Source organism: Enhydra lutris, unplaced genomic scaffold (genome assembly GCF_002288905.1).
Source record: "Enhydra lutris kenyoni isolate GAN:26980312 unplaced genomic scaffold, ASM228890v2 scaffoldscaffold17, whole genome shotgun sequence".
Classification (NCBI taxonomy): Eukaryota; Metazoa; Chordata; class Mammalia; order Carnivora; family Mustelidae; genus Enhydra; species Enhydra lutris.
The window spans coordinates 30,538,806-30,551,950 of record NW_019154101.1 but is presented as its reverse complement, the minus strand read 5'-3'; the positions used below and the strand labels follow the sequence as shown (position 1 = coordinate 30,551,950).

General features: G+C 38.8%; 1 protein-coding gene across 2 annotated transcripts in view; it reads left to right on the top strand.

Annotated features, from left to right (window-relative positions):
- LOC111147502 (mitogen-activated protein kinase kinase kinase 5) overlaps positions 1-13,145 on the top strand; it is a 228,819-nt gene that overhangs the window by 85,261 nt on the left and 130,413 nt on the right. For both annotated transcript variants that reach the window (XM_022503521.1, XM_022503520.1), the window contains exon 3: positions 12,854-12,877. In XM_022503521.1, the coding sequence (XP_022359229.1) occupies positions 12,854-12,877 (24 nt within the window). The remainder of the gene's footprint in view (positions 1-12,853; positions 12,878-13,145) is intronic.

The following is a 13,145-nucleotide window of genomic DNA, read 5'->3' as shown; positions in this document are numbered from 1 at the left end:
GTAGAAATTTGATGATACACAGGTAGGAGAATCTTAGTGTTGAGTTTTGAGCTGGAGTTTGAGTTGATGTTGAGGAAACTGCATTACTAGAAGTCATCCGTGCCCACTGCCTGCCCGAGAAAGACCTGGAAATTGCGTAAGCATGGTCAGGCCCTGAGCTGTATCGCCGTTGGGGGTTTTTCATTGGGCACACCTGTCTTCGACTGGAAATCTGCCTCCTACTGGAAGGACTCTATTTTTTTTTTTTTTTTAAAGATTTTATTTATTTATTTGTCAGGGAGAGAGAGAGGGGGAGAGAGCAAGCACAGGCAGACAGAATGGCAGGCAGAGGCAGAGGGAGAAGCAGGCTCCCTGATGAGCAAGGAGCCCGATGTGGGACTCGATCCCAGGACGCTGGGATCATGACCTGAGCCGAAGGCAGCTGCTTAACCAACTGAGCCACCCAGGCGTCCCTGGAAGGACTCTAAACAGACCTTCTCTCACTGATTATCACCAGAAAACTGCCATCCTCTTGACTGGGAAATGCTTTCAATAACTTAATAACTTAGGGAAAGGGGAGATAGGAACCTACTATATTTGTCTACAAATTCAGCGGACCCCATGTCATTCTCTCCAGGATAGGAACATAATGATATGAAGGCGTTTCTTCCGTCCAGAAAGATTGTCTAAAATGCTTTTGCAATACAATCATTGTGCGATTCTTTGAAAAGCATTTAACAATTCAGTGAAACTCATGCTGAACCTGATATCATCCATTTCCTTTGTGAAACTTCCAGCTAGCTTTATGTGGCTTTTTCTCATCTATATCTTCTAGTTTTCAAATAGAAGTCAACCTTGAGACATGGAGTCCTAAAACCCAGAGCCGTATTTCTAGTGACTTAGTAATTGTTATATGAAGATCTCTAACTCCACGACTGTGAAAAAAAAAAAAAAAAAAGACAAAAAAGAAAGTAACATTTTGCTTTTATCTGAGTGTCTAAAGCTTATATGGTTTTTTTCTGAGAAATCTACAGTTACTTTTAGCAAATACATTTACTGCATGCCAGGCAATGATAGGCTAACCCTTTCCAGAATACTCTGAAATTCAAGTCCCAGGATATTTGCCCTCTCTGTCTGCATCTGTTTTTTTTTTTTTTTTTTAAACCTGGGGCAATTCTTTAAGCGGCCCTACTTTATTTTACCTTAGATTTACCACTTTAAGTAAAGCATCATAAAATTTTGTGTGTTGTATTTTAATTAAATATTTTGATTTGCTACTATTTACATTAACAGTGATAAAAGAATGAGATAGTTTTATTTATTCTTTTTATTGTACTATTTTATTTTCTTTACATTAAGTATTCTAAGCAAGCAGTATAGTGTTAGACATTTTTCACTCTAACCGCTTTTTATTCTTGCCCTACTGGTAGCTGGTGATTTCATTTAGGACTACTCTTTCCTGGGGAAATTTTTAAAAGCTGAATTAAAATTACATTAGAGAGAAAGAATTGAAGCTAATATTTTCAGAAATTTGTATGGGACAAATACACTGATTTATTTAATTGCTTTTTACCAGCCTTTGTTTAAAAGTGTTATTGGTATGTGAATACAATAGTTCTTTTAAAAGGCTAGTCCAACTAAAACACACTCATTTATCTTGTACATAATAGCTGCTAGTAACTGAGCACTTACTCTGTGCTTTCCCCACTTACATTTTCACATTTAATTCTAAAAACATCCCTGTGGGGTATATTATGTCCTATTATATCACTGTTTTGTAGAACTGCAAACTAAGGCTCAAATAAATTCAGTCATTTGCCCTAGATCATGTAACTAGTAAAGTAAAGCCTAGGTCTGCCTAACTCCCAAGCCCAGCCTCCAAACCACTAAACTTCATTGCAATTTCTTCTAGTTAGAAGGATATCCAACTTTCCCTGCTTAGTGTGTTCCTTTAGAAAACCCATCAACTATGTCTGCCCCCCGCCCCTGAGTTGTTCCATGAGACACCCATCCTTTCTTTTCTGCCCCTCTTTCCATTAACTTAAGCTTTTGCCATTGTTATTGTTGTTTTTAGTTTGTTCCTAGCCCTAATAAGTATCTGGTTGCAGAGGACAAAGCCCTCTGGGATAGAAAATATTTTTTTCAATCTAATAATTTCCCGAGCCCTAGAAATTTTTCTGGTCCTCTGCTGTTGAGGAAAGTCTGTGTGTGTGTGTGTGTGTGTGTGTGTGTGTGTGTGTGTGTGTGTGTTTAATTTTACTAATTTCTGTTACAGTTCATTATAGGTGTAATCTCTGCCTTCTACCAATAGAAAAGAAAATTGCTATGAAATAAGGCAGAACAAGAGTTATTATACATAAGCTGTTCTGGATAGATCAGCCTAATAAAATAAAAACGAAGCTTGTCCCTGTTTTTGCAGAGCACATACAGAATGAGAATGCTATTCTTGTCACATAGCTAGCTTCCCTAATGTTGATTCTTTGGACATCTAGAAAGTACAGCTACACCAGTTTAATTTTCATTTGCTGTTCTTTGTTGAAGACAGCAGTTTCTCTTTGGTGGTAAATTCTCTGGATGAAATCATAGGAAAAAACCTTTAAGGTTCAGCTCCTAAAAAATAATTGATCGGAATTCATAAAAGTACCTGAAAGCTACATCTGAGTTTTCATATGAAAGGATATTGAGAATTTAATCAAATCACGTACTTGCAGTAAGCTTTGTATCCATTGGAAATCACAAGTACTCTTCTAGGAGAATGAAATAGTTAATTTTTTTTTTCCAAAAAAAAAAAAAAGATCATTGCACGTTGAGAAAGAGAAGTTGATATTTTTCCCCTTAGCATTTTAACAACACAATTTTCACAGTTTTCTTTAAATACCGTGACAACTTCTTAGGTGTCTGCCAGTGAGACTCTATGCTAAGACTTATATTTGCTTGAAAATAAGAAATGGTCGAAATGGTATTTTTCGGATTACCTTCATGCATTACAGAAATGATCCGACCCCCACCTGGGGTCTCTCAGTAAATGGGAGCATTAGGTCTGGACACTACTGACCAATGAACTGTGGGGCGTCAATGAACGGCCACTGTGTAGAGTGTGGGAATTATTTTAATGAGCCATTTCTTCTAGCATCAGAAATTCCTGTTTAACGACAGCTCTCAGCTCCACTCCTTGAGATTCTTCCCCCTTTTCCCTTCTTCAGCTCCCTCTCTTCCTTGTAGGCTACTCCCCACTCACTTCAGACAATGCTGCTTAGAAAAACAAAGCAAAACAAAACAAGGAAATACCACTGCGCACCATCAGATAGTCAACAGTTAAAAGCCCTTATGATGCCCAGGCTGAGGCTGTGGAGAGTGGAAAGCAGGCCCAGCTGATGGGAGGGGATGCTGGCACTACTTCCAAAGAGCAGTTTGGCAACACCTACTATTATCAGATGAACGTGGCACCAAGACTCAGCAACTCTTGCCTCTTGATTTGCACCGCAGAACGAGTCTGTGGCAAGCAGAAGGAGATCTAATCGACAATATTATATTGACATTGTAATAACCCCTCCCCCAGAGGAATTGGTAAATACCTATCAAGGAGAGAATGAACAAACACCTTCTGGTGTCGTCAGTTAGTGGACTATTACAGAGCACTTAACATGAGTTAACTAGAGCTTTCATGTCACTATCCATACAGCTCAAGAACAGTGTTGGGAGCAAAAACAAATTACAGAAGCGTGTGTGTGTGGTATGATGCCATCCGTACCAAATCGAATCAATGCAAGACAGTGTTTTATACCTACTTGGGTTACAAAGGACTGACATTTGCGTGGGAATCACAAACAACAAATTCAGAATAGTTATCTCTTTTGGGGGTAGGAGTAGAACAGAACCATGGGGAAAGACAAGCATCTTCAAGCTTACCTATAATATTAGATTTCTAAGTCAAGGTGGTATATACATGGGTGTGTCCTAATTTCTGTACTTTTTATATAGTTGAAATATTTCACAATTAATTCTTTTTTTAAGGAAGAAGTCTGTGATACTTTGTTATTGTATCTACCAGAATAGTTATTTTGGGCATTTGAATCCCCAAATCGCTTGTAATTTCTTTTTCCTAATGTTCTAACTGTGATTAAAAAGGCTCAGATGCATTTGGGTCTTTCTGTACCAAGATGGGCTTTATTCCCATTTTATCTACTACAGAGTAAAAATATCTTAGAGATTGATATGCATGTCAGTTAGTGGGGACAGAGCTTGTGTTGAAAAGTAATGATTATGTGAGAGTATTCCCTTTTCAAGAAATTTAGTTGGATTTTTGTCTTTACTCATTGCTGGAAAAGTTGTTTTACAGACGGGATTCTCCTTAGTAGATTGTTCTCTGCAGCAATCTATCTATGTGCTTAATCCTTCACAATCCCACTGAGGAGATCCACACATACGTGATAGCGGAACCGCTTCCCCTGCCTCAGTGCATCTAGTATTTTCTAGATTGGGATCTAACTAGCATGAAATCATGGGTGCACAAATCAGAATTTGTATACCATCACTAAAATAGCCCTTTAAGAATCATCCTTTTTTGTTGTTGTTGTTAAGATTTTTTAAATTTATTTGACAGATCACAAGTAGGCAGAGAGGCAGGCAGAGAGAGACAGGAGGAGGAGGCAGGCTCCTTGCTGAGCAGAGAGCCCGATGCGGGACTCGATCCCAGGACCCTGAGATCATGACCCGAGCCGAAGGCAGAGGCTTTAACCACTGAGCCACCCAGGCGCCCCAAGAATCATCCATTTTTAACCGTATGGCAAGTCCTCAAAAAATTAAAAATAGAATTACCACATGATCCAGCATTTTCACCTATGGACATACACCTGAAAGAGTTGAAAGCAGGCTCTCAAAGAGATGTCTGTGCACCCGTGTCCCTAGCAGCATTAATTCACAGTAGCCAGAAGGTAGAAGTGACCTAAATGTCCATCAGTAAATGAATGGATAAAACAAAATGGTATATGCACATAATAAAGTATTATTTAGTCTTAAAAAGGAAGGAAATTCTGACACATGCTACAACAGGGGTGAAACTTGAGAACTGTCACAGTTGCTTATTCAGACAGTTCTGTGGTACTTATGCTCCTTTCTCTGCAGGTACCAGGGGATCCAATCTCTTTTAGAACTTACTGTGAGAAATTGCATATTAAGTCTGTTTTTCTGATACTTATTCATTTCCACTTAAAGCAAATTGTGATAGTTTTGAAAAGAGTCGTGATGTTCTTATTGTCCACTTCAGTGATTATGCCAGTTTCCAATAAATTGGTGAAGACGCGGGGTCATTTTTGGTACAAATACCTCAAACCTAAATTGAATTACTTGTGTCTGGTGAATCCACTTATATTCCATAATGTTCTCAAACCCATCAGTTTTTCCCTTCTCACACCCCAATTCCTCTTCTTAAAGTTTTACCTCCCCTATCAAAGTTAATTATTAAGAGTAATTTAGTTTTTGTTTGAATTGTATATGAAATCAACATTTGTATTTTTCCAATGGTTTGATTTTTTTTTTTAGTTTAACAGTGAATTTTATTGGATTCTTTTAAACACTTTTTAATAGCACCTAACTTGGCCAGTAGTATAAATTACACACTCAGTAAATGTTAGGGAAAGAGTCATTTGAAAATATGATCCTATAAAGTAGCTTAACAATTTAATAGTGAACTGGAAGCAATGTACCTGTGCCCTTTTACTAGGAAATGCTGCCTCTGGACATACCCGCAAGCATCTTGCTTACTTGATAACCGACCCTGATTGGTAAATCATGGCACTCTGTCCTGTCTCTGGTGTGACATAACCCTCCCTCACACACACTTCGTATTATTTCATGGCGAGATTTTTCTTTCTGTTGAGAGAGGAGACCGTCTTGTTTCTTTATTTTACTTCTAGGAATGATCTACCTTTTCTCTGAGCTATAGTCATTCCACATCAAATTAGAGGGAGGGAGGAGTAATTTGGGGAAGGAGCGGATGAGCAGTACACATGAGCACTGCTTTCTCAAGACTTGAACTGACAAACTAGACGCATGGTTTATTTAGCGCAAGTTGATTTCCCAGTTGTAGAATCCATCCCTGAGGTTTGGGAAAGGGCTGGAGACTGGAGAATCCAGTTTTCTTTCATGTCAGTTGGCAGTATCACCACTACTGAGGAATTTTCTGTATACTGGATAGAGTATACCTTTGCTTTCCTTTCTAGTACCTCCTTTATCCTCCCCACCCCCGCCCACCATTTCTAGTGTCTAATTACCATTTTGTCAAAGAGAGAAGGAAGTTGGTGCTGCAGTGTGAACGGAAGATGTCATCATATCACTGGCTTGGCCCCAGATATTTTTCATTGGTGGAGACTTTCATTATAGGCCCATGCGTTTGAATACCTTAAAGAGCAAGAAGGAATGCTTCTGCATGCAGAAGATAGACGTCTGAAAGCCTCCTGATTCCCACCCAAAGGGGGCAAGGCTTGTCTGAATTCTATTCCCTTTTGCTCAGTATAAATAAACGATCCTTCTAGGCAGGTTGATCTCTGTGGCACTCTCACCCATCATCCGATTCTCCAACTCATCATCTGATTTAGGTCTTTTAGAATACATCCTTGACATTTTTACTGAAATTTATGTGAAAAATGTGATTTCGTGTACAGAAATTTGTGATACCTCTAGCTATACAACAATAGGGTTTTTTTTTTTTTTTTTTTGAGAAGAAATACCTGCATGTGAATAATTTGGTCCAATTAGGTGTTGCTGAAAGAAACAGCTGGTGTCAAAGAAGAGGAAGTTAATTCTAATAGCAACACATTATAAGGAGAAGTCTGTGTTAAAAAAAAGCTGTTTCCAATTTTCTATGTGTAAAATGTTACTCGTCAGCATCCCTGTCCCATTTAAAGACCCATATCTACTTACACCAAGACATATTTATTTAAATATAAAATAAAATTCAGAGGGAAGGAGAAGATAGTCTAGAATTTCTTTTAGGATTGCTTTCCAGCTTTGGTATAATTTAACTTGACTTTTGGTACAGGTTGTTTTAATTGACAGTCGCTTATATCAAGAGAAGGTTGTGTTCTCACTACGGATCACAGAACAATACAGGTATACAGTGTCTCTAGATCTGGTAAAATAGGAACCAAATTTGGGGTTGTTTGCCATGATAATAGTAATACTCATACTGTGTATGTCCTTAAAATGCTTAAAGTACTTTCATAAGCTTATTTCACTTGTTCTTTAAAAGCAATCCAAGGAGATAAGACATGTTAGGTACTTGCTACATAGATTAGGCAGATAAAAGATTCTTTCTTTCCAGATAAGAAATAAACCCAGAGAAACATAGTGAGTTAGAGACACACACAGTGTCAGATCAGGGGGAGCCCGAGATTGTCTGACTTGTCGTGTGTATTCTAAGTCTGCACACAGATTTTGTATGTCCTGTAAAAATGGGATTTTCTGGATTCTTTTTAGATTATCGAGGTTGGGTTTTTTTTTTTTAAAGATTTTATTTATTTATTTGACAGAGAGAGATCACAAGTAGGCAGAGAGCCAGACAGAGAGAGAGGAAGAAGCAGGCTCCCTGCCAAGCAAAGAGCCCGATGTGGAACTTGATCCCAGGACCCTGAGATCATGACCCGAGCCGAAGGCAGAGGCTTAACCCACTGAGCCACCCAGGCGCCCCTTTTTTTTCTTTTTCAACTTGAGCTTTTATACAAAAAAGCTTTTATACAAAAGCTTTTTATACAAAAAGCTAACAAGCATAATGTATAAGCACAAGTCTAATGTGTTTCCTAACCTTAGAAATGGGCCAATTCTGTGATACCTGTGTTGGATTGTTCTTCCTAACCTGGCTCAGCTTTATTTTAGCAGCATGCTTGAGGGGAAGGACGAGACCCACCTCCTCAGTGAGGACCAAGGTGTTCATAACAGCCCATCTAATATTTCCTAGTCTTGTTTTGAAGTTTTGAAATTAGTTAAGAGGATGGAGCTGGGGAGCATAAGAAATATTCCTCTTTTACTCAACTTTGGTGGAAAACTTGCTCAGTTCCTCTTGGACAGGAAGAGGGATCTGAAGGGAGGACCCAGAAGGTCACCAGCTGGGGACCATGTTCTTTCCTGGCCAGGAACTCCCAGCCTATTCCTTTTCTTTCAGGAAACTAAGATCCTGCTTGCTAGTTCTGCTTCTCCCACCCTGAGTCAATTTAACTTGGCAACCCCACACCAGCTGTTCCCATTTCCTTCCCCTGGCTGTAATTACCTAAATTCTAGGCACAAACACTTTCCAATTTTGGAGATACTCCATTTATTTCTCCTTAAAATGACCTCTTCGAAGTTACATTGTCCCAAATAGCTATCAAAAGTTGTCTTTGTCTTCCCTCGCAAAGAGACCTTTTATTAGATTGTCTCTTTTGTCTTCCTTCCTTCTTTGGTTATCAAAGGGTACTGGAGAAAGGGGTAAAAATTTTGCGGGGGGGTTGTTTCTGGTACAGGCAGGAGTTGTACTGATTAGAAGGCCCCTAAAGACTTCAGACAAGTCTGAAGTTGTAGTGAGGCAATGCACCCTCAAAACATTTCACTGGGAGTGTTTATTTTACTGTCCTATTTCAAGGCACTTTAGAGGAGAGGCTTCCATGCTGTGATGTGTAATACAGCAATTGTGTCTTAAATTGATTCCCCTTCCTCCTTTTTTTCTCCTTTGATGGGTTTAGTACACATTAAACGTTCACTAGTCTGCCTGAGTAGGGAGATACCTTGCAAGGTCTTGTTTGCTATTTATTTGTACCAAGTTAAAATGCACAAGTTGTCCTTTTTTCTGCCGAGTGGATGCATCATGTAAGGTTACATCATAAACTATGAGTAAACTCTGTCTCCTTCAAGAGAATAACATATTCATTTAGCTTCTACAAAACATAAGCATTAGTTAATAAGAATTCAGTAGATCCTAGGATTTTTTGTTTGTTTGTTTCACAGTGAATTTTTATTGGATTCTTTTCAGTACTTCTAAATAGCAGCTAACTTAGTAGTATAAATTACACAATCAGTAAATGTTAGGGAAACAATCATTTGAAAATATGACCCTATAAAGTAGTTTAGCAATTTAGTAGTGAACTGGAAAGAATGAATCTGTGCCCTTTTAATAGAAGTGCTGCCTCTGGACATTCCCGCAAGCATCTTGCTTACTTGATAACCGACCACTGATTTGTAAATCATGCCACTGTGTCCTGTCCTGTCTCTGGTGCGACATAGCCCTCACAGACACTTCATATTATTTCTTAGGGAGATTTTTTATGGGAATGATTTTAATATAGTTTCCTAATTTGTTATATTGCAAAATGAAATGAAAGCAAAGAAGACTTTTAAGAGGCTTGTTTTTCCAATGAGCCATTCTTCAGGAAGATGTAGCATATTGGTTCTAAGCCAACAGCAGCTTATTTTCTTTGGGGGCAAGCAGAGGGAGCCTTCAGCCTGCTCAGTGTTCCCCCACTGCTCCTTTCATTACAACTTCCATTTCTGGGCTCAGTGCACCAAAGGAGAGATGCTGGTAGGGGAGCTCCTGTGCTGGGCATGAGGATATCTCTCCTTCCTTTGGCACAAGGACAGTGCTCATTGTGATAGGCCTTTAGCCAAAAGCAAATGCTAGAACACAGAGTTGGAAGAGACGGGCAATCACTCAACCCAGCTCTTAGTGTGTTCCGTTAGAGGGAGGGGAAATGACAGATGGCCAGTCAGGAGCAGAGCCAGGAATTACACATTTCTACTGTGATTCCAGAGCCCAGTATTTTATACTTTCATTGACTTATTAATTTCTTCATGCTTTTATTGAGTACCTACTGTATGCCATTCAATTTACTAGGCAACCATTGGGGTATGAAGATGAACAAAACATCCAAGTTGCTCATGACATAGGATGGGAGAATCATACGATGACACATTTGCAACTGGTACATGTGTTGTTGTCATAGAGGTCTGTAGTAGGGTAGTAGGGGGTAGTAGGGGTAGAAATAAGGACATCATCTACTTCTGTTGGGAAAATTGGCATCATTGAAGGCACCTTCACAAAGAACAGACTTCTTATGCAGTCAGTGCATGAGGATATTGTGTGGTAGAGGAAGAAGAGAAGGGCATTCCCTTGTTACTTGCAGGGAGGAGAGGAGCATGTGACTGTCACAAGAGAGCAGCATCCCAAAGACTGTGGTTTGCTTCTCTGAAGAGATGCTCCGTAAATCAAGTCTGGAAAATTCTGCATACTGTGTTTCTGATTTTGTGATTATCCAGCATTTTTTTTTTTTTTTTTGTGAACAGTTGTGTGTGCGTGTGTGTGTGTGTGTGTGTGTATGTGTGTGAGAGAGAGAGAGTGTGTGCGCAGGGGGAGGGAATGGAGAAAGAGAGATGGACTATCTATGAAACACCTGTGGGAAAAGCCACTTTGAATTTTCCTCCACAATGTCACTCATCCATCTCTTGATTTCTGTCCCCCAGGCACTACTGTCATCCAAGCCCTTAATTTGATGTCCCTGAACTTTTGCAATGTCACCTAAATGTTCTTTTCCCTCCAATACTAAATTCCACCATTGAATTAGTATTTTTTAGACTTTAACAAGGTTTACATTTTACGTATTTTTCTTTCTTGGGTAACACACTTACCTGATACAAAAGTTTAAAAGTGGAAAGGATATATAGTGAAAATTCATTCTCTCATCTTTGTTCTGCACCCAGCCAGCTCCCCCTCCACTGGCAACCACTATGACTAGATTCTTGTCTATTCCTCTAGATAGATTTTATGAATGTACAAATTAGAATTTTCTTTTTCTCTTTGATACATAAATAGGAGCATATGTTTGAAAACCATTCTGTACTTTGCTTTTTTTCACTTAGCAGTATATCTTGGAAATCTTTCCATATTGCTGCATGAAGAACTTCCTTGTTCTTGGTTCAGCTGCGTTGTATTCCATTGAATGGTCATACCATAGTTTATTCAACCAGTTTCTAGCTGATAGACATTGATGATGTTCCCAGACATTGCTTTCTGATTCTTCTTTATGTATATTGCTCACCTTAAAAATACATTTTGGCTGCCAGTTGCTCACAAAACAAAGTACTTTATTTTGGCATTTAGGGCCTTCTCCAGTAAGGCCCCAAATAACTTTCTGATATTATTGGTACATGCCAAAATGAACTTTCTTCTTAGTTTAATGATTCAATTCAAGATCTTTTTCATAGGCCTCTTTTATTTTCTCCTTTTTACTTCCCCAAATGAACTATCTTCTCTAGTCCCTGGTAATTATGTTATTCTCCAAAGGGACCTTTGGTGTTCCTGGTCCTCTAACTTGTATCTCCACCTTCCTGCTTTGTCTTTGGAAGTTGTCCGTCCTCCTTGGCTCATCTTGAGTTCCACCGTCTCTGCTGATCTCCCCAGACTTCCTTACTGCTTAGTAAAATCCTCCTTCTCTCAGAAACACAAGGCCTTACTGGAGTCTTACTCTTTTGATTTAGCATATGTGTACATACATGCATGTAGACCCAGGCATGTAATGTTTCTTTTTTTTTTTTAAGATTTTATTTATTTATTTGACAGAGAGAGATCACAAGTAGACGGAGAGGCAGGCAGAGAGAGAGAGAGAGGGAAGCAGGCTCCCCGCTGAGCAGAGAGCCCGATGCGGGACTCGATCCCAGGACCCTGAGATCATGACCTGAGCTGAAGGCAGCGCCTTAACCACTGAGCCACCCAGGCGCCCCTGTAATGTTTCTTTTTAAATGTGTACATGTCTTTTTTTTTTTTCTTTTCCATTCGTGAAGTATTAAAGGGCCTCTTGTACTGTTTTATATATATCATTATGACTTTCAAAATTACCCAGCACTATTCCTTCTTCTATAGCTTTTTATTTACTCATCTGTTACCCTTAAACATTCAAAACTCCTACGTACTGCCCTAAGCCAAAGAACTTCTCAGTTCCCCTTTGCCCCCATGTTGATCTTGAATGAAGAGTGATGGCCAGTTGGCTGAACCTTGAATTGCTCCTCTGCTCATTCCTTACCTCACCAGATCTGGCTCTTCTTAGCCAGATGGACTTACCCTTGAGGCACCACAAAAGTCTCACAGTCCCTGTTTCCATGACAACATACATACCATCATTTCCAAAATTCTGTCTCATTTCTCTTTCTAAATCATGATTCCGCAGCCTCGGTGAAGCCTTTATGCCACAGGGTTTTCCAGATTGTCTCTTCCATGCCTCTACTCATTTAAACATCCAGAAATCATGATTATGACAGCAAGCTTTAGCACGAGTTTTTATGCGCCTGACACAGTATAGCTACATTATTTGCACAATCTCACTCCTCACAACCTAGAAGATAGTGAAACTGCCTTCAGTGTATTTCTCACATTCCACTTTTTATTGAACAACGTGTAAATTATATTTGTGACTATTTATTGTCAGATGATCTTATATAGGTGTGGATTTGCCCACTCTGATAAGTAGCCAATACCCTTTATTTCCCAGGAGACAGCATCTGCATAGTCCCATGGTCCACCCCGACCCAGTGTGTGAGTGATATTGTACATCGGAAAACTGAACTCCTTTTAGCCTTTTCCTAAAAAGGTTGTGGCTGATAATTCTGTGCTTACATATTCTACAAGAATGGTTTTTTGGATTTTATATGTTTGTACAGTTTCCTTTAAACCATTGAGAATCTTTTTATTTTCTCTAATTTTCATCAGATTGTAAATTTCTCTGATACAGGAGCTTATGGTACACTCCCTGAAATTTCAGATTGCTAAGATATTTTCCCACATCAAATAGTTAAATTAATTATTGAATTAATTTTATATTAACTTTAACTTAATTTTTTTTCTTTTCTCATTTTTCAGGAAATCATTTGCCAGAAGAATACCGTGAGTATTTTCTTTAACACTTCCAGAAATTTTTTATCTTTTCTGTTCCATCAACTAATCTCTGGCCTTTTTTTTACCTCCACAAATTATTAATTTCTCTGTTTTCCCTTTTTAGAGTTTCTGATATATCAATATAAATTTGGTTATTTTATCAAAACATTTCTTTAAAAGCAAAACATTACTGGGAGAGGACACCAATGCCTATTTATTGCATATATACTTATATTTTGGAAAAGAATGTTCCCATAGTGCATCCAATTTTGTGTAA